We start from the raw sequence: 27,359 nt of genomic DNA, 5'->3' as shown, positions 1-27,359 counted from the left end.
TGCAAGTGGAAAGTCAAATACATCTTTGCGCTTCTGGCTTTTTGCACAAAATGAGAGGAAATGCGAGTTTTTGCCTATGTGATCACAGCAGACACGAGTTTAGACCCTGATCGTGTGTGTGACTGACACGACTCTGAAACTGAAGCTGCACTTGTGAGAATTATCAGTTAATTGGGCCATTCAGGAACTGTAAAAAAGGAGGAAGACGAAGAAGTGATGGAGGACCCGTTACGAAATTAACCCAGAACTTAAAAAAATGACGTTGATTTTAAATAAGGCGGCTAAGAGCACGTTTTAAATGACCTACAACATTTAACTGAGATTCTTTTTTTTAATTTATTTTGCTTTACCATGCGTAACAGATGGATACGCCGGAGGTTGCTTGTCTTAATTTTCACCTTCTTCATCATTCTCTACGTGGATTTTCAGCTTCGAACCAGCAGCCTTCCCAAAGTTATAGTGGTTCACCATCCATCACCCGGTGCGATCCACCACCGGACCATCCAGCAGGCTACCTTCCTGGTCAGGGACGCGCAGAACCCGGCGAAAAGTACCAGAAGCAGCGGGGATACAGCATTGGCCGATGGAGGTCGCTCGGTGCCCGAGGACGCACATGTCAGCCAGCCCGAACTGAAGGTGGAGGACGTCTACATAGCTGTGAAAACCACCGGGAGGTTCCACAAGACGCGCCTCGCGCTTCTTTTGGAGACCTGGATCTCCAGAACCAAAGCGCACGTGAGTGTGATGTCTGTTTCCTGAAACATCTTACTCTTCTCATCACACAGCAGCTCCTGATTCAAGCAAACCACCAGATTTTTAAAAAAGATTTAAACTCTCTCCTATATTTAGTAGAACATTCGTTTAAAAATATTTACGCAATCACAGGAAGCTGTTGATTTAACCGAACCCGTGAACAAAACAGATAAAAGAGGAACTCCAATGCATTTATTAATCCTATAATGGTATGACAGAATGAAACTGATATAACACGTAAAGCTCAAGAGTTTAATTTCTTAGAAATATTTCAGGCAAAACAAAGAAGAAAAAAGTAAACATGTGATCTGTCAAACCATGTGCCATGACTCTAAAGATGAAGTGAAAACACTCACTTCCTTTCTGCTCTGGTGCTGCAGGCCTGATGGCTCATTAAAGTTAAATTTAGTTTCTTTTGTTGATCACTTCATGCTAGTCTTGTCCCACTAGCATGAAGAAAAACACCCCAAACAAACAGAGAATAACATAAAGAAATCAGTTCTGTTTTGGTTTTACAGTCTGCACGTCTCACTTCACGACTATGTAAGGGTCTATTTTTAAATATTGGCATAGAGTGTCAAACCTGTTAGAAAGCCTGATCTGTGAGGTATTCAGCTTAAAAGTCTTTTGCTACAGCTCATCCAACATTTTGAACATACAACAGTGGTGGTACTTGTGGTGCAGAATTTCAAAGGGGTTTGGGACATTTTTTTTCACCCTTTTCCTTCATCTGGGTAATTTCTGTTACTATACTTAGAAAACTAGTTACTGGCATGTATACAATACAATATATTTATTTTTTCAGGAACATATCTATCTTATACTTCAGTGGCATCAGCCTAAAGATGTTTGAGTTGTCTTTACCTGACCTTTAAAATCAGACTTCCTTTAGGTTCTGGAAACAACCCAAGTTACTCTGAGTCGCTTGTATCGGCTTAGAGGTTTTCATTGACCACTGTGCCTGTTTGTGTGTCAGTGCTGTCAAATATGCAAGTCAGTGAGCAGTTTCACTATTTAAAATTTCAGGATTCTTCTATTTAAATACACACATACAGTGTACAGAGTGTACATACAGAGTTCATTTCCTTTTTGACACCAGATGAAAGAGCTGAGGAAGCACATTTCTGTTAGCTTCTTTTCTTTTCACATCTCAGAGCGCTGAAAGACATTTTTAAAGACGCCTTGGTTTATACTCTTCCTCTTTCTCTTTGCAAACACAAAACAAAATGTTGCTTTAGCGTTTGTCGATGGTAGTGCCTGCACACAGTCACACACACACACACACACACACACACACACACACACACACACACACACACAGGCCCTATATTTATTTATCTATCTCTCTCTATATATGTATATCTATAGCTACACAATGACACAAAGATGCAACTACACACCCAGTGGTAGATGAAAACATACAGACGCATACACAGGAAGCTGCGCAGGCAGGCTGTCTCAGCCGAGGGGAAGCAGCCGCCGTGTAGTGACTCTGTTAACAATACTAAAACGGAAGCTGGTCATAGAAAAGGAAGTGTAGGGCTGATTGCAGAACAGAATGAACCCCATACCCACATATGCTTACACACACACACACACACACACACACACACACACACACACACACACACACACACACACACACACACACACACACACCTGGGGTGAAAAGTCAACCAGCTTGGCAGCAGCTTCCACAAAATATTGAAGCTAATCTGCTTAGACCTGACAGCAGCTGGCAACAGCTTGTTGGAAGCCCTAAAACAGTAAATACATTGTGATAATCCCTAATATGATCTTGGCCTCAGTCTAGCTTCGGATCTTCAAAAAATTCTATCACATCTTTCAGCACCAACAACAGAAATGATCTCAGAGGTGGAAACAGATATAAGTGGATGGAGAAATGGCTAACATCTTTAATGACCAATTTAGACATTTGGAGTAAAGGTTTTATGCTAAAAGTTAGAATTTTGGCCTCACGGTGGCGCAAGAGGACAAGTGAGGAGGATTTCAATCATTAAAATGTTTTGTTCCTGTGTACTCTATGGCTATGTATCCAGTAGAAGCTGAGATATTTCACATTCAGAGTGGAAAGTTTGATCTGGAGTGATGCACAGAGAAGAATTATCTCATTAAAAATTTAAAGCAAACCGTCAAAAAAGTTTTCGAATAGTTGTTACACTGTAAAATGAGCAATCTAGAAAGGTGGAGTTTTTCAGGAGTATAAATGTTGAAGAAAATATATCATCAAAGCACAAGTGTTATGGTACTAAATTTCCAGCTTTTAATATATATCTCAGTATATGAAGGATTATGAAACAAGAATGCCCCTAACTACTGAGCAGCATGCATTGTAGTATAAACCAAAAACAGGAGAGCATCTCATTTTAAAAGCTACAACAAATCATCATCTCAAGTCCCAAACTTGGAGATTGTCAAAAGAAGAAGTGATGCAACACAGTGGTAAACATGCCCCTGTCTCTTTATTTTATAAATGTTTAAATCACATTTTAAACCATTTTAATCCAACAGAAATGAGGATTTTTAACATTTGATATGTTTGACTTCTGTTATTTCTATTAAACATTGAGTGCCTTTTTTGTAGCGCATTATTCAGACACACGGTCATAAAAAATAATTAATTATGCTGTAATAGATACAAAGTGCTACACTGTGTGTTGTTTCTTGACAGTTGCCATCTTATAGACTAGTTTTAGTAAATCATTGGTATTTCACCTTACAACTCTAAATTGTTAATGGAGATTCAGTGTTTTATACCTGAAACTAAGTTCACTGATAAAGCTATCAGATCTGTGGTTCAGGTTATATATTGTGCACTTTTTAACTGCAATTTATTCTTGGTTTTGTTATTTCGGTTAGTCAGCATGCGAGAATGTGTGACCCTGTGCCTGGTTTCACAATTTCAGATTTTTTCTTACTCCCCAAAAACTGCCATTGGTATCAGCGTCAGTTTGGCCATAACAATTATAGAATGATTTTGCCCCCTTCTACTCTCAACAAATTTCCCATTCAAGCTTCTCAGAGTGCCACAGTTGAACAGACTGAGCATCCAAATGTCCGATTCAGAAGCCAGATTATCATCATCATACTACAAAGGAATCACTGAAATATTGATCAGAGCCCTTATTAAGATATATTGCAGTCATTTTGTGTTATGGGGTGGTACAAATCTTACTTAATAGCCCTTTAAGAGTGTGAAAAACAAGTTCAGATTTATGCATTCCCACCTGACCTCAGTGAAACGTCCCTGCAAACTCTGTTTACGAGCCGCTCCAACTCCACGCTCTGTCGTTTTCGTTCCTCGTCCCAGGCTGACTGATTTCAGTGCAGGTGCTTTAGTTTGAGTTATGGCCAGAGGTGGAGAAACTAATTGTAATGGCAAAATTTTCTCTGGAGGATTTAGTGGCGTAGGTGGTGGTGGTTGTCGTGATGATAGCGGGGGGGAGGATTGATCCTGGTATCTCATTACTCCTCCTTCTCCTGCTTCAGTGATGGAGAGATGACAGGAAGGGATGAAAAAAGGTTAAAAAAGGCCTTTGGGAGAACTAGTGAGGGGGGGGATAGAGCTCCAGCTGTATTAAAATGACCAAAGTAATGATTTAGAGGCTGTTTGATGTCACTTCAAGGGAGAACGGGAGAGCGAGCGAGAGGAATAGAGAATATTATAATTTGATTGATGGACTGGGATGCTATAATAAAACAGTGTACTTAAGAATAGATGAAGCCTTTCTCTTTGAATGCAGCAGAGAGGATATTATGGAAACTCACTTTAATGTAAATACAGAGAAAAATACACATAATCACAGCTAGTAAAACGGTCAGACAGTGAGCCTGCCATTTTTAAACACATGAATTTGCACAGTTACCTCAAATTAACACTAGTATGGCATTTCCCTGGAAGCTTACACAATTTTATAGACTGAAAGTTAACTTACTGGATTAATTTTGGAGCTCTCGTTCACATTTTACACTTCCTTCACAACTCCCTGCCTTCACTAACTAGAAGTGGGACTTACCAGACATCATCCGATATGATCATAATACAATATTATTCCGATTTTGTAACATTTTTGCTAATTAATTACATTATAACAAGCAATTATTATTATTACAATGGTGTATGTTCATATTAACTGCTTCATACTGCTTGGTTTCACTGCTTTCTGCTATTGGCCATATACTGTGTGTACATGTATTAGTGCAACTGCAATCTACATAGTGCTGCACCTCCACGAGAGAGCGTGGTAGAGGAATGATGGAAGCAGTAACAGTGTTGAACAAGAGAAGCCTGCACACCCTAAGCAACAGAATAAATACTGAAGAGTGCAGTGTTTTCAGTGTCTGACGTCTTTCTGTAGGAGTGACAACGGTTAAAAGACAAAAAGGAAACAAAAAGGCAAATGAGGCTCCTGGTGAAATAATGGAGGTGCTGAATATAGTTTCCCCAGAGACACTCACTGTGGCTCAACCAAAAGCAGAGCAAAAGAAAAGTTGCAACTTTGCTTATATCTGAGCATTTCTGCATTGTGGTGTTTTGTAAAATTGTAAATAATGAGGAAAAGAAGGAAAGAAAAAACAGGTTACATATTGGTGCAGTGGGTGGCACCATCAATTACAATGAGAATGTCAGGCCCTTTCCAGCTGGGGCCTTTCTGGGTGGAGTTTTGCATGTTCTCCCCGTGCCTGTGTGGGTTCTCTGTAAGTACTCCAGCTTCCTCTCACAGTCCAAAGACATGCATGCTAGGCTAATAGCTGATTTTACATTGACTGTTAGTGTAACTGGTCAATCTCTATGTGACAGCCCTGAGACAGCCGAGCTGTGACAATAAAGCTGACATTTTCACACCACTAGATGTCAGTATTGCTCTTCTATCTATCTATCTATCTATCTATCTATCTATCTATCTATCTATCTATCTATCTATCTATCTATCTATCTATCTATCTATCTATCTATCTATCTATCTATCTATATAGTGATATGGGGGTCTGCCAAAGAAGAAACTGACTCAGCCATATCGTGCTGCTCTGACCACTCTGGATCATGATGCTGTGTGTGTATGTGTGTGTACAATGACTCATTGTTTTAGCTCACAGCAGGGAACCTTGTTTTTGTCACGTCGCATTGCTCCATCACATTGATCCCATTGATCCTTGTGAGTATATGATGTGTTTGTGTTCTTGCTCTCTAATGAGAGTACTTTCAGGATGATGTGTTACAGATGTTGAGAAGAAGACAGATAACCAATCGAAGCTCCTGTTTTTAATTCCTTATCTTCTTTTATATTTCTTTTTTTCTTTTGTATAGACGTTCATTTTCACAGACACAGAGGATGTGGACCTAACTTCAGAAGGTAAGCAGCAATCTTGAATCTCATTCACACAAAAATTTAGATTTAAATCAGAATATTTATATATGTGGGCGCATGCAAATGTGTCTTCCATTCCTTATATGGGATGTTTCTCAGATAATGCTGGCGCACACAACCTTAAATATGTAAGCTCATTCTCTGTTTCAAGATGACAATGCCACAGTGTACAAATGCAACACCACAGACATCAGGAAGACTTCTAATACTGGCGTGCACACAGGAATGAGATGAAGTGACCCATAACTCTTACCCAAGGCTACAGGATAACTAGGCAGCTGCCTTAGGCATCCCCTGTTGAAATATTTTGTTATTGCTCCTGCACTGCTCTTTAAAGTCTGCCACTAACACCTGCTATCAACACCACTGCTCATACTGCAGCAATAAACATGTGACACAAAGGGGAGACTGCAGGCAGGCAGTTAAAGGACTCTCCAACAATCTGCAACGAAAATTTACATTAAAATCAGACATTTTGATATTAATCGAGCAGCAATAAATCCAGATGTGCCCAGATGTTGTGAGAGTCACCAAAAATGAATGCAACATAACCTCACAGGAGCTGAAGTTGTGTTTTTGGAAGTCTTTTTTTCCCCTAAGAGTATTAGGAAGGATGAATATGAGCATGCCCATACAGAGAGAGGCGCATACATTTACTCATGTGGCACGACAGCAGTAACTTCATCAATTATTTAGTTACAAACACTAAAACCCCCAAACCATAGCCACAGCCCTGGCTTAACCAACTCTGTAAATGCTTGTTGTGACTGCAACAGTGCTTCGATTTCCAGCTGGCCTCTCATTTCTAGTCTGTTTTGCCGAGTAAAAATGACAACTGGGCAGACTGCAAGCCAGACCTCATCACCCTACATCAGTGACTGTTTTTTACAAATGCTCCTGTGGGTAAATTGAAGGGAATCCTTTCAATCTGGGTCCTAAATATCGTGGAGTGTCTTAAATAGATAAGTTAAGTGGAGGCTGAGCTGTCTACTCATGCTGTTAGCTTGTTAGTTTTTTCCTTCTTCTGTTCACCCCTGTTATATTGTTTCCTCACTCTCTATCACACACATCTCTATCTTTATATTTTCTCTCCATTTCTAATATCACTTGTCAATCACAAACAGGGTTGATCATGGCTGATGGTAAAATAATGTACCATGCAGAATGGTATAATCATCAATACACCCAACCATGTGCAACTGCTTTGAAACAGATGGCATCCAGTAGTATCTCTTTCTCATCTCTCTCTATCTGTCTCTGTCACCAGGTTATAACATGGTGGTAACAGACTGCCAGTCTGATCACAGTCAGCAGGCTCTGTCCTGCAAGATGTCTGCAGAGTACGACGGTTTCATGGCCTCAAACAAGAGGTGAGCCCGATTACGGTCTGTCTAACACCCTCTCTGCACCGGCTTTAAAGATCAGATTAAGATTGCAAACTTTAATGATCACCGTGGGGAAATCAGACCGTTACAGCAGCACTTAGTGCGGCAAGAAATCAAAGAAGTAAATTATGTTCCAGGGTTACAGAGGCATAAACAGAGGTGAGGATTATTACAGTCACACTTATTACAACAGTAATCTTTGAGGAGTTTAAAAGACTGGAATTTATTTAAGCATAACCTGTGCATTAATCGATCATCTTAACTACCTTTTCTGTGCGGTGCTGTCCAACTTGTAAAGGTATGAAGAACAGCCTTTTATGTTTTTATTTTTTATGCATTTGTAATAAAATGAATATAATTAAAAATATTATTAATATTAGGTTCGGAGGACAGACTTGTTTAGAAATTCTTGGAATTCTTTGAAAGAGGAGGAATTTCTTTGCCTTTTTCTGGTTCCTTCATTTCCTCTTCCATCTGCTGTTTTAAATGAATGAGTCTGTCCATCCATTCATCTGTGGCTTTTTCCTCTGCACCAAAATTCTCCTTCAGGGTTCTAATTGATTGTAGGAGCCTGGAAGTTTCTCCTGCGCTCCTGGCTACTTTCATTTTCCATGTCCTTTTGTGCCTGAAGTACTGATGTGGTCTGTCTGTGCTCAGCCAGGAGACGGCACTGGTCCTCCTCTCAAATATTATCTTTGGTCCTGTAGCATTCTGTGAATGTGGGCCAGTACAGCCTTACACCTGCTGTGATAAGTCTGTCTGAGCCTTCCTCTTAGTGTTTTTAACACTAAGATTGTCTTTGAGTTGTTTAATTTATTTGGGACAAATCTGCATCTGTGGGAGTTCTGTGCAAACGATACTTTTTTTCTTCCCACTGTCACCAAGTTTTAGCTCCATATGGGATTGTCTGAATGTTGGGGCTGTATTATTGTAGGGTCTTTAGTTTACAATATAAAGCACCTGGGGTGATTGTTGTGACTTGACACTATGTAAACAAAAATTAACTGAATTGAACTGAATCAGTGACTTATGAAGAATGTGGAACAGGAGCATATAATAATATCAAGGACATAAGAGTATCTGCATAGGGAATGAAATGTCTGCCTTATTTAAGGAGACAGAACTGTTTAAAGAGCTTCTTGCAACACAAAATGATGAGGCAGAACAGGAGACTAGGACAAAGGACACACTTTGAAAATGCAGAGTGGCACATAAACACATAGACAGTGAAAGGAGTTACGTGAAGAAGAAATACACAGTGAGAAGCCCCCAGCAGCCCAGGCCTATTGTAGCATAACTAAGGGAGGGTTCAGGGTCACCTGATCCAACCCTAACTATATGCTTTATCAAAAAGGAAAGTTTAAAGCCTAATCTTAAGAGCACAGAGGGTTTCTGCCTCACAGAAGGTATCAAGCTAGATTCTCTAATCCAGGGGTAGGCAACTCCAGGCCTCGAGTGCCAGTGTCCTGCAGGTTTTAGATATCACCCTGGGTCAACACACCTGAATCAAATGATTAGTTTGTTACCAGGCCTCTGGAGAGCTTCAAGACATGTTGAGGAGGTAATTTAAACACATAAATCAGCTGTGTTGGATCAAGGACACATCTAAAACCTGAAGAACACCTGCTTTCGAGGCCTGGAGTTGTTTCATCTCCTCTGTTAAATACTCTACCAAGACATCAGGTGACATAGATTAGACAAACATAATAACTTTTTTTCTTCTTCACCGTATTGGTGAGAAAGGACAGCCGGTGCACTCTTGTAGTGTGTTATTTCACATTGATTTTCTCACAGTTTTGAAGTAGTTACTTTTAACTAGCACCCTGTTTGCCCAAATGGCATCTAGGTAATTGGGACTAAGTAGGTCTTGACATATCCTGACATACAGCAATTTATGTCTTGTGGTTTGATAATTGGAGGCTCTGGCTTGGGTACTGTAACAGTCAATTTACGCACAGTTGTTTGGCAGTATTCTAGCAACTGCAGTAGGTGGGAAGCCCAAACAGCATGCTGATGCTTGATGACGTGAAGACTCCAGCGACACTTAAAGTATTAGGAAACAGCTTTATTAAGTGACCAATGCGTTTCAGCCTTCATCAGGGTCATTGCAAAATGTCAAACAGTTTGCGTTTAAATAAAAAACAGGAAACAGAAAAAAATCCAAGTGGACCAATCACACCTTCAGGAAATATACAAGCTGACCAGTTAACATTTAACAAGGTGGTATTGGCTGATTTGTTAATTGGTTAAGCCGCAGCCCAAATAGGTTCTGGGCTGAACCACTACAGATTAAAACGGGGAGAAAATAAATAAATAAATGAAAACATTCCCATCATGTCTTAATGTAAGACATACTCAAAATTACACAGAAAAATGCAAATAATCTGGTGACAGTTGCAGAGAAGAGGACATTAAAGAAACTGTTGGACATTATGAACAATGCTGGGCATCCTCTGCACACGGCCATAAACAACCAGAGGAGTCTGTTCAGTGACAGGTTGCTTCTCCCAAAGTCAAGGACCAACAGACTTAAAAACTCCTTTGTCCCACACGCCATCAGACTGTTTAACTCCTTGCTGAAGGGGAGAGGAAGGGGAAACCGGGGGACAAAGGAGGGGGGAACAACCAGTCAGATTCTACGTTTCTCTGACTCGTGTCCTTAGCAGTACACATGGCACAAGTTTGAAGGGGATGTTGAGATCGATGGAAAACCAGCAAACAGATATACAGAAATTGCTTAATTAGTAAGATAAATGTATGACTGCATTCTGTAATAGCTAACATCATTAGATGGATGTGCAGTCAATAGCTGCCAAACTAATTATTCACCCACTATCACTTCTCAGATAAATTAACCGTGCCCTGGTTGCTTCAGTTTGAGGCTTGAGTCTGACAGCGTTGAGCCTCCTCTGTGTTCACTGAGCTTATTTGAACCACACCTTTCAGTCACTGTCAGCTATCCATAACACCTTTCAACTGGGGCAAAACTAAAATAATGCAATCTGCTCTTAATGGGCCCAGAATGAAGATGATGTATGATCCCCTACACTCTTGTCTGCATCTTTTCCAATTTCATGCCTTGTCTCGAACACTGCATTAGCACACAGTGCAGGCTACCCTTGTGTCATTGTTGTATTTATTAGCTCTTTGTGCATTATGTAATCACAGAAGAAGAAGAAGCAGGAAAAAAACAGGATTAAAATATTTCCAAGAAACTGAAAAGTTTGTTTATTAGGGACTTGAATATGCACGAGACAACGCTGCTTGATGCTGCTGTACAATATAAAGTATTGACAATCCTTTGATACTGATCTATGGAAAAATGAATGAAACTTAACAGCTTGTGTTTGGGGTGGGAGTGAATGGGGGGGCGTTCATTATTAGAATGGCAGTGAAAATGTTTTCAAATTGGTTCCAAGGCACACTTACAAACCTCCCCAGTTTCACTCAAGTCCCACTCAAGAGGGAAGTGAGGATGTTTGGTTTGGAAGTAAGCCTTTTCTGTTGTTGGGCAGCAATTAGGATGGCAGAGGAAACAAGGCAGCACTTCAGTTTGGTACCAGCAGCTTTGTAATTTGGACTCTGATGTTGCAGTGCAAGCCTGTTTGGTTTGGAATGAGGCTCTGACATCATGTCCAGTCATTAAGATGGCAGAGAAAAAAATCAAACAGCTCGATTACTCACAGAGCAATTCAAGCTGTGAGGACAAAAACAAATGTAGATGAAAAAAGCTTCAAAATGGGAGAAGATCTTAAATCTTCTCCCATTAAAATGCCCAAATTCAACATTTCTTTGCTAGCTTTTCCAGAGCTCTTGTGACAGTATCACATAGAATGATCTGCCAAGATAACCAAGAGTTATCATTACACATACAACCTTATCTCTTATCACGTGACCTTAACAACTACCATTAACTGAAGAAGTTAACTAGAAGTTGAAGTAAGTTATTACAGATGTACCTCATCATGTTCTTCTTCCACAAAAAGATTAAGTTCCCTCTGAAAGGGACACGATATCTTGCTTCACAGGCGTTCTTGAGCCACAATGACATCCTTCTCATGAAGAACACTGTCTGAATGAGTGGGGATAGAGCCATAACTTTAATTCTAATACTAATTGGGACACAAAAATATTTCAAGTAAATCTGATGAAAAACATTCCTTAAATAAGTTTGTGACTCTGCCTAAAAGTAGGGATTGTACAGCATTTCAGTCAGGTTGAGGTCTGGACCTTGACATTTTCAGCCACTCTGCTGTGTATTTACTAGTGTGCTAGAGATCATTGTCCTGTTCTACGAACCAATTTTGTGTGTCTGTTGGATATAAGAACACATATGGGTCTAGAATACATTGGTGTAGAGAGGAATTCATGGTCGACTCCAAGGTCCTAGGTAATGTGGCTGCAAAACAAGCCTAAATCATCACCCCTCCACCATCGTGCTTGGCAACCCCTTGCAACCCTTCCAAACAAGCCATCGGTTGTTTGTGCTGTCGTGATCTTTAACATTGAACATGGTACCTGAGGCCTGTGGCATCTGAGCTGTAGTGCTTGTTTTTTTTTTTTGCTATATTTCTGAGAATTGCATTTTTTGACCTTGGGATAAATTTACTGAAACATTGACTCCAGGGAAGACTGGCAGCTGTGCTGCATGTTTTCTGTTTGTGAATTATTTTTCTCACTGCACAAATGATGGACTTCAAATTGTTTGTATTGTCTGCTCCACACCAGCGAACTGCCAAACCTTCTGCTTCTATAGAGGTGCTCGTACTCGCTGAGGATCAATTAATCAAGTGCACTTGATCAGCAGCACCTGACTGCTGCTTACTGCTTTAATTCCTAAGTACTTACTACTTAGTTTCTCATTGCACAGCACAGAGTCCCATAAAAACTCTTTTTCACATGCTGTACCTTGTAAACTGTGATATGAATAGTTTACAGACTGCTGTGACTCCAGGTGTCTTTTCTCTCTGTTCTCTCACCTGATCTCATGAATTTAACAGTCACATTTACAAGTTGGTGAGACTGTTAAAAGACTACACGCTGAGTCAAGCTCTGGGTCTGTGTTTGTTGGTTACTCGAGGTAAAGCCTATCAGTGATGTCTATAAACACAAACAGCAGGATACGAGCACATACAAATGCTTTTCAGTCTCTGTTGTAAATCTTGTGGTTAAGTGGCTGTCAGTTCTCTATTTAGATGAAGTATCTGGCACTATGTGCCAACATAACCTTTTTCTTTTCAATGTCTGTAATGAAGATAGGCTTGCAAGGGCTTCAGGATATTTATATGACCAAAGGTCAACTATTTTTCACATGGAGTCCTAAAATATCAAACTTAAAAGAAAATCTCATATTTTTGCTGTGGCATCCAACCACAAGTAAATACATGCATATGGGTAACTAGATGACTTGGGGTTACAGCATTGATCACACTTGGTTTGAGGAATTTCATCCCGCTTCCGTTTCTCCTCTTCCAGTCAGTGTAAGGTATCGCCATTTCAAGTACAGATGCACGATGCATTACTTAGGTAAGACTTTTTTCATTTCTCTGTTGCAAGAGTGGAAGCAACAAAGAAGAAAATTAGTCTTCAGATTTTTTTTCCGCCTGATTGCAAATGTCAACAGGAGAAATGGAGCGAAGCTGAGAAAACTATTATTATAAACCCAGCACCACGGTTACATTTTAAATGAATATTTTTCCTTTTCTTTCACCGATCGCTCCTCAGGTGGTTTTGTCATGTGGACGATGATAACTACGTCAACCCAGAAGCTCTCCTCTCGCTGCTGTCAGCCTTCCCCCAGGAAGGTGACATCTACGTGGGCAAGCCGAGCCTGGACAAGCCCATCACTGCTCATGAACTGCTGGAGGGCAACGCAACGGTACGATACCACTCATGAGTATTTTAGGTTTCTTGGCAGAGTCAACCTTAGCACTAGGACTTGGCTGAGCTTTGCAAAGTACATGCTGAAGTCGTGATCTAGTGAGGAGCATATAACTGCACCCTGAAGAAAAAAAATCTCTTAAATATGCAAAAAGGGACGAAAACATGAAGGTTTTGGTTACAGTTCCACGTTCAGTACATCTCATTTTAAAGACGGAAACTGACACCCACTCAAAAAATACTCTTTGTAGCACAGCATAATGCAACTCTAAACTCAATTTTATTAATGTGGAATGATCATTGATTAGAGCAGGATGGCCGTCCGCAGATTTAATTTTTCCAGTGAGCCTCCTGAGATTCTTTATCTTTCTCCATCTTGGTTTCCTTCTCTCCTCCTTTGTTTTCAATGTTTTCTTATTTGCTGTTATGTCACTTGCTTGTTGTTATTAAATCAACCCTACTGTTTCTCCGGTTTGTGCTCTCTCACTCCATGGATTTTTTTTTCGTTCCTTCTGTCCTTGTTTCACGGTGTCCCTTTTTCGCTCTGTTTTGCGGTGATAGTGAACAGCTTCTTTCTGGAAAGGTTAATTGCTTCGACTAATACCCACAGAGTGCTCGACTCTTTAATGCGTTCTCCACCAGAAATATTTTCACAGTTTTGATCCTTACTGGAAACGGTTACAGGACCAATTTCAAGAAATCACATGTTAACATGTTTAATTGGGTCAGGCTTATTGCTATTTGGATGTAACAAAGGGTTTCTGCTAGTGTGTAAAAGCCCAAACTGGGCCCCCTGCTAGTAATACCAGCAGCTTTCTCTTCATATTTATTTGTTGTACTTAAAAAAATCATTTTAGACACGAGCTATAACCATTAGTATAATTAATGATACCATCCTACTGTTTCCATTAACTGGCTTTACTCATATGGAAAAGTCTCACAAAAACTAAAGGAAAGTTAAAAAAGGGAGTAAAGAACCAGGAAAATGTTATGACCTTTTAGGATTTTAGCTGTTCAGCTGGAATCTGTCCACTCATGAACACGAATGAAACAAAACAAAATCATTTATAGCTGTATGTGAACAAGGTCAGCTGTGATTCAGTGCTTTTCTGCTTGTGTTCACGTCTTACATCTGACGCCGTGTGCATATTGTCCCCCATGCTGGAAGTTACATATCTGCAAACACTCACAAACTAGTAGTGAGTGTGATGAACCCAGAAATAGAGAATGTTTGTATTCAGAGTAAAAGTGCACAGCGCTGAGGCTTTCAGACAAGCCGGCATCTTGCAGGCAATCTACTAGCAATCAAATCAATGGCATGGATGTTTTCATTGGGGGTGGCTGTAGCTCAGGAGGAGCTAACCCCAAGTTGCTCTCCGATGCATCCATCGGAGTGTGAATGTACTTAGATAGCACTGAGTATAGATAAAGTGCTTGTAAGAATGGGTGTGATTGGGTGAATGTGGCATGTTGTGTAGAGCGCTTTGGAGCTTTGGAGCGTCTGGGAGAGTAGAAAAGCGCTGTAGAAGAATCAGTCCATTTACCATTCATTGCAGCACCTCGTACCTCTGAAACCATTTTACCTTGCGGCTGCCAGCAACTGCCAGCAATCACTTACTAACCAGTTTAGGAATAGACATTTGTCCCAGTCTCTAAGCCTGTGTTACTGGAGCCTTATGGTGTTTTTGAATTTGAATTTATTTATTTAAAAGGGACAGTGCAGTTTAACATAGTCCAAGTACAAAAATACGAAACTGATGTAACGCACATAAGTTTATAGCTATTGCTAATTTTCAACAATTGTCCCTTGTTGGGTTTACAATCAAAATCGATACATTTTACAATAAAACATACATTTTCATAAAACCAAATTACATCATAAATACAATTATAATTAATAAACAATAAATTAAAATTAAATTAAAATTATCATCAATCCAATGACTACATCTCGGATTTCCCTTTAACCAGATTTGAACCTTTAATGTAAAAGATCTGATGTCTGTAATCAATTTGATTTCGGCTGGAAGTGTGTTCCACAGATGGCAAGCCTTTATGGAAAAAGCTGACTGACCAAATGTAGATCTGCAATATGATATCTTGCAGTTGCTTGCCATGTCCCTGGAGCTGGACAGAAGAGACAAGTGTACGACGGTATCTTCTGTGTGGTGACACCTATTGTTCAGGGGAGTGCTGCGGCGGCTTCCTGCGCCTTAACGGCGGGCTTAGATAGATGCGACTGCCTGCTGATGTTACAGCGCTGCATGAAATGACTGCTGTAACTGGCGCTTCGCTTACAGTTCAATTCAATTCAATTTTATTTATATAGCGCCAAATCACAACAAAAGTCGCCTCAAGGCGCTTCATAGATACAGAGAAAAACCCAACAATCATATGACCCCCTATGAGCAAGCACTTTCCTTCCTGTATGCCTTCCTTCATACAGGAAGGATGATCTGATGTCACATTAATTTTCACGTGGTTAGTGAAAACACGAGTGTAAAACCTGAATATATATACACATATATGTTTCTCTTCATGCTGGTGTCTTCGCTCTGTATTCCTCCACATAAGCTGTCCCACTGTTCCCTTAGAGCCAACACACAATTAGCAATTAATGCTATAGCAGGTAGTTAGCACTACAGGAACCAAGTACGACATTCAGTCCTCAAATTTCAGCTGAATTAATGACTAATTCAGTTCAGTTATTAGACTCAATGTCAAAAGGTGACAGAGTTCAGATCACTGTGATGCATCAGCACATTAAACATAAGTTTGTCCTGTGTGCTCAGTGAGGGGAACTTAGAGAAGACATCTAGAAAGGTCATCGTGACATATCTCTTACCATGATCATTACCATGGCAACATTTTATTTTTATGGTACATAAAGCTGCTGCTCCACATCGAAAGGAGCCAGCTGAGGTGGTTCGGGCATCTGACAAGGATGCCCCCTGGGCGCCTCCTGGGTGAGGTGTTCCAGGCATGTCCCACCGGGAGGAGGCCCCGGGGCAGACCCAGGACACGCTGGAGAGATTATATCTCTCGGCTGGCCTGGGAACGCCTTGGTATTCCCCCGGACAAGCTGGAGGAGGTGGCTGGGGAGAGGGAGGTCTGGGCCTCTTTGCTTAGGCTGCTGCCCCCGCGACCCGACCCCGGACAAAGCGGATGACGATGGATGGATGGATGGATGGATGGTACATAAAGTAAGTTGTTAGCATTATGCATGTCAGTGGTGCTGATTATAGAATGAGTAACAAATCCTAGAGATGAGATGAAAAAATATTGCTGCTGTAAAGGTAAGAGGATGGGTCACCACAGAGTGAAGATTTCCAATATCAAGAGGGAAAACTAAAAATGAGATGAATGAAAGCAGCCAGGGTATTCCCTCCTGCTCACACAGCAGAGAGAGCAGCTGATGTCAGAGGACACCGTCCCTGTCAAGAACTGCTGGAGTCTGTCGATCACATGTAATTTACACAAGGAGCTTATGGAAAAAAACTCTTTTCTGATGGTCATTTTCCTTTTTCCCTCCTTTCCTTCGTTTGTCTATCCATCATGCTTCTCTTCTTTCTCTTCTTTTTGATCTTTGGCTTTGCTGGTCTTCTGCAGGCACCATTAAACAGTAAAACAAAGCTGAAGCTGCTCCTATCGGTTTTATGTCAAGTTTCACCCAAGTCAGGTTAACTGCTGCCATTCAAAATCCATACCATCCATTCTGTTTTCTTCATTTTCACTCTCCACTGCTGCAGGGGCTCCCCCTGAGGTCAGCAGCATCTTCTTCTGAATACACATGTCCTCGTGTGTGTGCATGAGTGTGTGCGGTGCACGTGCGCCTACATTGGTATGCATGTGTGTTATTGAGTTTACAGAATTAATGCTGCTATTGAGTTAAAGAGCATCCTGACTCCAGCATGCTCTCTGAATAGGGTGTCGTGCTCTGTCTCTCTCTGCTTCCCTCTTGCACTTTACAGTCTCTCTCATTCGTTTCTTGAAATGACTCTCTCCGTCTCCCTCGTGTCACATTCTCTGCTCTGATTGCAGCCATTTGCAGGGAAGAATAGATCTTTATTAATCTTTGCTTTGCTTTTTCTCTCTCTTCCCTTCTTCCTTCCTTCTTTCTGTTCCCTTTAGTGAAAACAAAAAAAAAAGGCGATGTCAGGCTCCTCTCTGTCTCCTCATCTCATTTTCTTACATCTTGCTGCCTAGTTTTTTTCCGATTTCCTGTCACTATAGTGAAATGGGAAGGATAATGATCGGAGGAAGGAGGAAAAGAAAGGAATGGAGTGGGAAGGAATGGGAAGTAAAAAGGAAGGGGAAGAGATAAAAAAAACAGAGGAATAGTAAAAAGGAAGAGAAGTTTATTTGAAGAGTTGTACAGGAAAGAGGAAATTAAAGTAAAGTAAAGGAAGGAAGGACAAGTACATTTTTCACATGTTAAATTTTACAAGAAAATTAGTGAACAGGAGGTAAAAAGAGAAGAATGAAGAACAGAAAGGGAAAGAAATCTTCCAAGCTCCCGATTAGTTGTGCAATTACAGCTCGCTCTATGAGTTAAATCCTTTATCTGCCTGCTGTGACAAACAGGAAAACAAGGCAGCACATTTACCCCGGCAAAATATCAACTGAGCAATTTAAGCAACAGGAGAAGGAAAAACACAATAGTTGCTTGAGAAATGGCTCAAAGTTAGAAGATAAAGATGTACTATTCATAACAGACTGGAAACCAGAGCAGTTAATACGCGCCTGAAAGAGAAACCGTGAACACTTAGGTTCAGTCATAGAGGCCCTTTTCCTCTTCTGATTTCCTCTGATATAGCAGAGGTATTGTGTGTCTGTGAAATGGTGGCAAATATTTATAACATTCAGTGTGAGCTTGTGTTGTATTTTTTGTGTTCTGTATTCCCAGATGAGTATATGTGTGTATGTCTGTTGGTGTGAGTCTCTATATGTGTGTAACAAAAGTAAACACAATTTAAAAGAGTTAATACAACCAAAGCTTTTAAAGGCTTTAGCTCTTTATTGGGCCATAAATAATATTTGGTACCTTAAATGGACGTCAAAATCCCCCCCCCCCCCCCCCCCCCCCCCCCCATAAATCACTGAGAGGTGGTACAACTACTGTACATGGATTTCTTCCAGCCAATCAGCAAATATCAGGTGTGTGACAGATAGTGGCAACAGTGTGTCTAATCAATCAGTGATGATCTGGAGAATTGTAATTTTCAGTGTTCTTCCAGAATTCATGAAATCGGGTCCTTCGCACTTACCTGCTCCTACAGTTGGGCTCATAATGCCCAAACTGATAAGTCGATAAGAGCGAAGGATTATATAGTTCAAAAGTTGCTTTAGATGTTGAGTTAGATGTTGTTTGTGTTGGATTTCTAGAAAGTATAGATTAGTGAAATTTGTGGCATAATAATGATGTCACCATATTTACTTTTCACAACGTTCACCTAAAAAACGTTCACTACTGATGGTTACTTTGTAGTTTTTAGCACCAGGTGAGCCACATTGTGTTCTAAAACACACCCTATTATAAACATAGGACAGTAGTATTCATAGTAAAATGGATTTTGTCAAAGCTTCATACAGACAGTTATCCAATGATAAAAATTTAACCCACTTTTACACATTTCACCTTTTTTTTCTGGCTAGAAACTGTGAGATATTCGATTTTGTTTGCTTTATGACATCATAGCAGGTTTATAATAAATAAATGGCATTTATTGGGGTTTATTGTCAGTCTTACTACTGCTAAAATTAAGATAGTAATTCAGTATTGTAATTTATTTAGTTTCGATTGAATTACCTACATGCAATTATAAGGGGCACCCACACCAGGTGCAATGCTATTTTTTATATATATATATTTTTTTTATTTCTATGCCAATATATGTTTTTTCAGTAGATCTACACTTCACTGTTTTCCTTCAGAGTTGGCTGGATAATGACTAAAATGACAATGACCAGCATTATCTTAGTGGACATCATTACTATGTTACAGCAGCTTTACCAAGTACAGTGAAGCAGGTTCCTGTGACAGCGCTGCGCTTTCATTTTGTGTTATATTTGTGAAAACTGACAATGTGTGTTTTTTCCCTATAGTCTATGTATACACACTGTTTAGAAAAATGCGAACCCCAAGCAGTGAGTGTTGATCTTAAAAAAAGTTTGAAAAAAGTCACACAAGTAAAAAGAAAAGTTCTGCAACATGCTCAAAATAACACTCGGTAACAACGACTGCCATATAAAGGGTTAAGTCGGTAGATGTCTAATGGAAATGTATCTGTATATTTTTAAATAGTTCATTCAAAGCACAGAAAATGTGTTTTAAACAGCTTTTTGAGGAAACAGCATCTACTGTGAGTCTGAAGCGGCTAAAAGGAGTTTTTCCTTGGAAACATTTGAGTGACATTTCACAGCCAGAGTTGCACCCTCTGCAGAGCACTAATATTTCACATAGTACTTTACAATGGTTAATAAGCACATTTTACCACAGCAGGAATAGTGCAGCGCTTCAGTGACTGTTCTGTCTACTGTACTGTCACAACATGTTGCAGCAAAAGTCGAGGTGGAGTTTTTGTTTCCTTTATGGTTTGAAACTGTGGTATATCTCCACTGGAACCGCATTTTTACTCATACGACACCCAGTCCAGTCTTTGTTAGTTTGTGATTATTTTTATACGGTATCTCTTAATAATTTCTGTGTGTTGTCTATCAGAGGGAGGTGCAGTTCTGGTTTGCAACAGGTGGAGCAGGCTTCTGCCTGAGTCGAAGACTGGCAGAGAAGATGGCTCCGTGGGCCAGGTATTTACAATTTGTGTGTGTGTGTGTGTGTGTGTGTGTGTGTGTGCGCTTTATAGGGACGATGATGATAAGACAGTGAGGAAAAAAAACACAAGCACACAGACAATTGCATCTATGTAATGCTGATATGAATTCAAACCAAACATGTTTGGGGCTTTTACACATTTTTTCACTGGTTTTAAACATTTGTTTGTAAAAATGGCTTCTTGTTTAATAAGTGTGCAGATTTTCTAGTTTTAGACGACCTCCTGTTCTTTACATTGTTGTAGGGAACTTGCATTAATGCTCAATGATATAAACTTGTTTTAACATATCTCATCAGTTTTAATGGAAAAAGCACCAAACGTTAAACTAATTAAATCATAAATGCTAACACAAGTAAACCTCTGGTTTGAAAAAGCAAAGCAGATTCTAAAATGCCTTAAATGTGCACTCTTTTTAACGGTCAGCAGGGGGCGACTTCTCTGGTTGTGCGTCCCTTTATAGACAAATATAGAAAAATGACCCCACCTGCCAAGAGACAATCAATTTAGAGCAGGGTCGCACATTAACAGATGATGTTCAGTAACTGACAGACTCCGATGTAAGACTGTAAACATCGTGATCTGTAGCATTCTTGCATTAAAATAAACTACATCCCTTCAAGAGACAGAACAACTGGAAATGACAAAGGTTTATTTCTATACTCTCAGACTGGTGGTGTCAACAGGTCAACAGTACCAGCACAATTTTACTCTGATTTGTTTAGTTAAAAAAAAAGAAAAGGATTTGCAGATCTCATGTGGGAATCTTTTATGTGTGTATCTGCGATCTATATCTCACATATTGTGATGCACCTGTGGTTATGTTTTAGAGCACAGCTCAGACGAGCTCATGAAAAATGGATGCGCTGTCCATGGTCCTGAATTTGTAACGGTTTCATTGGAGTATAGTGAAAATTTATTGGAGAAAACATTGTTTTTGAAGTTTATTAATGGAAATGCATCGATCAGAATAAAAGCAATCAGCACCGTGATCAAAAAACAAACAAACATCAAAATACACTTCCTTTGCCTGATGTCCATCTAAGACCTGATTTTTTTTTTAGCTCCAAAGCCAACTTCATCGCTCCGTTTGCTCTGTTCTTGTGTCATTTTGCTCTGTACACCACGGGGTCAACTGAAATTCCTACACACGCTCTTAAACCTCTGCATTGCCTCATCAGTTCACTTAATGCTGTCAAATCAAACACAAAGCACAAGAGATACTTTTTCATTGCTACATCAGCAGAGTTAGAGTAAATTGCTCGTTGCGAATCTTAATAAATCTCCTCTTACTTTTTACTGCTCCAAATACCAACAGGACTGGTTTTCCACCAAAATTATTTATTGCTGTGTTTATGGTCTCAGTGGCTAATTTGATTACGACAACTACAACATGATTTTCATTCTGTAAATTATCTTGTAGCAATTTGTTAATCTTTTGACTGACAAAATTGGTGCTGTATCTGTTTTGACTTTTTGGTTTCTCAGTCTGTCTCTGAAACTTTGTATTTGTACTTCTCTCAAAGAGCTGGAACTAATAGCTGCCCAGGGCTACAGGTAGAGCTAGAGAACCAATCTAAAATAGTTCTTTGGAAAAGGTCAGCAGTAAAATATGCACAGTAAACAGTCAATGGGCCCAACCACATGTTTTCAGATAAAGGTTGGACAGTTTATGGTGCTAAATTTCTCCCACAGTAAATGTGGATGTATTGCACACTCTGTTATGTGAGAAAATATTGAGAAAGGCTCTTTTTCCCTGTGTATGTCAGTGGCTCCCAGTTCATGAGAACTTCAGCTAAGATCCGTCTTCCTGATGACTGCACTGTGGGCTTTATTGTGGAAAAGCGACTGGGAATCTCCATGGTCCACTGTCCTTTATTCCACTCACACCTGGAAAACCTGCTGCTCATCAGCCAGAGAAGCATACCACAGCAGGTAGTAGCAGGCGGTTTTATACACAGGTGTCCAAGCAAATGCACTTCTTCCTACTCTCATGTGTTTTCTAATCTGCAGGTGACACTGAGCTATGGGATATTCGAGAATAAGATGAACAGCATCGAGGTAAAAGGGAGCTTCTCGAAGGAGGACGATCCCTCCAGGTTTGTTTCTCGCAATATTCATTCGTAAATGAGGGGTACTAAGAAATGTGTCCTTGCTGACATTATTGTGTTTAGTGTTCCACTGGCTCCCTTTGCACATAAATGACATAACATTAAAAAAACATATGTCGCTTTTAAAGACTAATGGATCAAACTCTAATTATTGTAGGATTTTCATGCGGCTTGGTTTTAAAGGCTTATTGGATGCCAAAACCACTACACGACAGGTTATAATACTCACATAGTCTAAAATGATCATGAGTGCAACTGCGATACTACATAATGACCAAAAACTGAGCATAAAAATCCAGGTTGAGGCACTGGAGATAGAGTGGATCATGTAAGAAGAGCTCTGTATCTCTGTGTGCTTGTGCTTTTTTCTCAGCGTGAATACAGTGTCTCTAGGCATTTTATTGCTTTTTCAAAGTACCTGAGTTCTCTTCTTTCATTTTTTGGTTGCATTTCCCCCCCCGTATTTAGTAGAAGTAATTTTTAACTACACAAAGCAATTTTGAATATGTGTTTGGCCAATTTAGCAGGGTTGTGTCACAGTAATGTTAAGGTTTGTTTTGCAGGACAATGCCTCACTCCTTGAGCAGAGCATTACATTTTAACCTCTGTCCTATGAATGCCAAGTACGTGTTTTACAAACAGCGCTCCCCTCAGAGTCTGCAAAAGTTACTGCACCCCACAATATGACCCTACTGATGTGTGAAAACAGCATAAAACATGAGCGTTACTAAGACCATTCAACAGATGAATGCTGTATGATTATGCAGTGTAGTGCTGCATAATGTCTAGCAGCTTCTCCCCGTGCATTCTTTTTGCTCTTGGACTCACTAAAAGTTCAGTATCTTGCCCGAGGAGGCAATCAGGGATCAACTTGCCGGCCTTCCTGAGCCACTGGATGCGTCACTTATTCAGACACATGGGAACAGGTTAAACGGAAGCAGATGGGGGTTTGATGTGAAGGTCACAAAAGAATCACAGGTCAAGGACACGCGTTATGAATTATGGTTCCCAGGGACAACTACAAACCCTGTGGTCCAGCAATGTTTCGTTACAGAAAGAGCAGCCCAGATTTAGAAGTAAAAGTGCCTCTAATCTAAAAGCACAGGAGCACTAGTATCAGGGAAGACTCGACTCTGTGCTGCAGTTGCCTTAAAATCTGACTGAAGTGTATCAAAGCAGTAATGGGCCTCATTTTGACCTGATGGCGATATCTAGCAGAGGGAATCATGAAAAGCTCCAGGATTTAGGACATCAAATGCACATAACAAATGACACGTCATTTGTTTAGCCTTCAGTTTATTATTTACCTTATCATACCAAATTGTCAAGGGGAGACATAATGTCTGTCTACAAAATGCTCACAATTAAATATACCAAAAAATATCGATATTGTGTGATATTGGACAATATCGATATTGTTACTGAGAATGGAAAAACGACTTTCACCACCGCAAAAAACCCCTAAACAATTAATAAAATAAGATAAATATGTAAAAAATACTGTAAGTGTTTTATAATTATTATAATTTTAGGCTTATGCATTTATTGTGCGTCTTCAGTGATAAAGCTCTTGTTTACTAAAGGTATTTGCTGTAGAAATCTCCAGCTCCAATCTCCAGTTTTCAGTTTTGTCTCTCATGATCTTACGTTAAGGCATGACAGCCCTCTGGCTCCAGTTGATCTTGTTCTATCTTCACTCCCAGATAAAAGCAATTTGATGTAACACAATGGAACAACAGATGTGTTTGTCTTTTCCGGTTTCCTTCATCCTCAGCTGTAAGAACATATCACCACAAATGCTTCACAGTGGCATTTCCATTTGCTCCCATCCTCTGGTTTAGTGCACGGTTGTGTTTGCCCTCCCTTCAGCCTGAGAGGAGTAGGTCACAGGTTCATCTGTCTGTACAAAGGCTTGAACTGTATATAATGGAAAAATGGTGTTTTTCCTGCCAACTGTTAACAGACAAACTAATGGTTCATTCACACAAGTTTGAACTTGTATGTTAGGTAATTTATATATATAATATCAATATATTCTGGCAATGTTTCCTTGCAACTAAGAAACATTTCAATTCTGCTGGTTACCATGGCTTTATTTTGGTTATTGGTTATTTATTTAGCTTATATTCCAATATAAAAGCAGGGTTGCTGATCTCCTAAGTCATTTTGCGGTTAACTCACTTCTCTCTGTGTTGGAATTTCTTTTGTTTCAAATCTTTGAGGTTCAGGCTGCACTCTGAATATAAGCAGCTAATGCAATTTTCTGTTTAATATGAATTTCTTTGTATGCACATGGCAACAGATCTGCAGGTCTTGCTGATTCGTTGCCGTTAATTGCCATATTATCACAAACAGATTGCATGTAATTTCCAGCTTAACAATATTCAGTTGCAGACTGATAAATAAACTGACTCCATCTTACTTCTGTTTTATCGCCGTCCTGACACACCAGAATTGTTCTGCAGACTTGGTCCCTGCTTCGGAGCAACCATTTCAAAGACATGCAGGGTCATTGCAAACAGTCACAATAATTTTGGTCCTGCTGTCCAGCTGTGGTCTCCAAACCCTGTTCTCCCTTGTGCGACTCTAGCTCAAAGGGGCCAGAACATAATCTCTTTTCTGGAAGTAAAAATAAATAATAGGAAAATATGAAATTATTAATGGATAATTGCACAAGATATTCATCAGATGCCCTCTAGTTGACATTCTGCAGTTGCTGTTAGATGAAAGTACAGAGCCACAGATAAGTGTTTACACATGCAAATCAACAGACGACCCAGCGCACCGTGCATACTATAAATACCCAGTTTTCACCTTTATAACATTAATGAGCAGCACTGTAGATTTAACTTTGTCAAGTGGGGCTGACTTTCATGAGCCTGCTTTTTCTTAAAAATGTTTATATACATCTTAGCCAGAATACAGTTTTGACTTTCAATAAGGAATTAACTATGTTAGTGTAATATTTATTTATTAATTTTATTTATTAATCTCAGCACTTTAGGACCCACTGCTTTATCACACTGTGAATGAGGAGCATAACATTTAAGAAACACAGATGCTCTGCTGTAATCTTTGCTGCTGTAGATATTTGTGCAGGCCATTTTTGGTATTTAATAGATAGATTTCAGAAGTTCCCATTCCCAGAAAAGAATGATAAAAGTAAGGATAATAATTCACACACGTTCTTTTCCAGGTGATTTGTTTATTGTCACCAGTGGTGAGTTGATACCTATTAAATCATTCAGCTTTGTGCACACACAGGGAAATGTGTGGAAGGAGCCAATAAGATTCAGTGCCTTACTAAAAATAATAATTCCAATAGGTGTCACCCAGTCCTTTAGAGAAAAAGCCTCCCCCCCCCCCACCATCATTAACAATAGCTGTTAACCACCTCTGAGTTATTAATCATGACTTATGTGTTCTGCAGGTTTAAGACTGTCCACTGCATCCTGTATCCCCTCACCAGCTGGTGTCCATGAGTACCCCCTAAAGACGACCACATCCAAGCACCTGAGACAAAGCTGGTATCCAGCTGAATGTAATATTTTACCTTTACCTGCAGAAAAATGGACCGATTCATTTTGGTGGAGCAATTCTGGATGCAGAAGGAATAACGGTGACTCAGACTTATCTGTGTTCCACAACGCCTCACCTACCACTGATCAACACAGACTGTAAAAGAGGGATCTAGACATCATCTGTTTTTGGACTTCCATTCCGAAGACATGATTTAATGTTTGGCCATTGTTGTGTTCGTCTTTTAGAGCCACAAGAGAAGAGGGTGAAATTCAGAAATTAGGCGCTAATGTAGCAAGCTTAGTTAGCAAGGCTGGTCCACTGAGTCTATAGGAATTTCTTTTACTTATGTATTAATCACATTATTTTATTGTATGATGCCTTGGTGCCACTGGATTTTTAAACATGTTTCACACTCATACTATAAGACAAATGGTGGGGGTCTAGTAAGGAAGTTGAGGGAAGCAGACAGCTCCACAGGAAGAATCTTTTGTAAACATTGGGAGGGAGCAAGGGAGTGTGAACCTTAAAGTGTGAAACAGCTGTGTACTGCCTTTTGTTCTTGAAGAAGGTATTTAACTGAGAGCCATGTTAGGCTCAGGAGACTCTGCTGACCGTCTGCCCCGCGATCATGCAGGCTCGCCACAAGCTTGGGTTTTTATGTTCTTTGAGTTTTTGATTAAAGAATGTTAGCTACCGCTCACCGCTCATCTGCAGGCTTTATTTAATGGAAAACTTCCACAACAGAGTCTATAGCTGAGCTGCATAGACGCAGATACTGGTTATCTAGTGTTAAGTAACATACAGATGAAATACTAAATTTTCCCTCAGCAAAAATGTCTTGGATTTATTGAACCACAAAGCATCTTACATCTAAGATAACTGCAATTAAAATGCTACAAGAGGCACTATTGCCACAAATACAGGTGAAGGGTCTAGGTCATCGAATCAAATTAGCTGATGTGAAGTCTTGGAGACAGCTAGTTGCATAGCTGTCAGTTATTAATGAGTGGATGCTCCTGATAGGACAAATGTTAAGCCTTAAAAAAATTTAAATGATGAGCTAGATAAAAATTCCACTGCAAAGCAGTTTTTATAAATGGGAAAAGAAACTCTAGGCACAAAAACTGCCCTTGTTCAAGGCTGTAAACCTGTTTATGTGGTATTTTAACACGGCAGTCTGCACGATTTTCGAGCCAGTTTTTCAGCTTCTTTTTGCACAGCGCAGTGGTTTCATTTTCAGATGTCATCTGCTGACAGCACCAGCTGTTATGCACTCAAAACATTGGCTTTAGAAAAATGTATGAAATACGAAATTTATTTTTCTACTTTAAATCTGTGTTATGTTCAAATGAAATTGTTACAAGAAATGAAAGGAATTTTATGTGACAAATGAGCACTTAAGATTATTGTGGATTTTGGTTGTTGTGTGTGCTGAGATCTTTTGTCATTTTGCTGGCAAGTGGGAAAAATTAAAATGTTAAAGACTCA

General features: G+C 39.8%; 1 protein-coding gene across 1 annotated transcript; it reads left to right on the top strand.

Moving 5' to 3' along the window:
• On the top strand, positions 1-27,359 carry mfng (MFNG O-fucosylpeptide 3-beta-N-acetylglucosaminyltransferase). The gene is made up of 8 exons (XM_026171873.2): positions 1-735; positions 6,083-6,128; positions 7,411-7,513; positions 13,253-13,406; positions 20,130-20,215; positions 22,008-22,173; positions 22,252-22,337; positions 25,780-27,359. Exons 1-8 carry the CDS (start codon positions 352-354, stop codon positions 25,829-25,831), a joined length of 1,077 nt encoding a protein of 358 aa, XP_026027658.1. The 5' UTR covers positions 1-351; the 3' UTR covers positions 25,832-27,359.

This window comes from Astatotilapia calliptera, chromosome 6 (genome assembly GCF_964374335.1).
Source record: "Astatotilapia calliptera chromosome 6, fAstCal68.1, whole genome shotgun sequence".
NCBI lineage: Eukaryota > Metazoa > Chordata > Actinopteri > Cichliformes > Cichlidae > Astatotilapia > Astatotilapia calliptera.
This window is presented reverse-complemented; position numbering and strand designations above follow the sequence as displayed.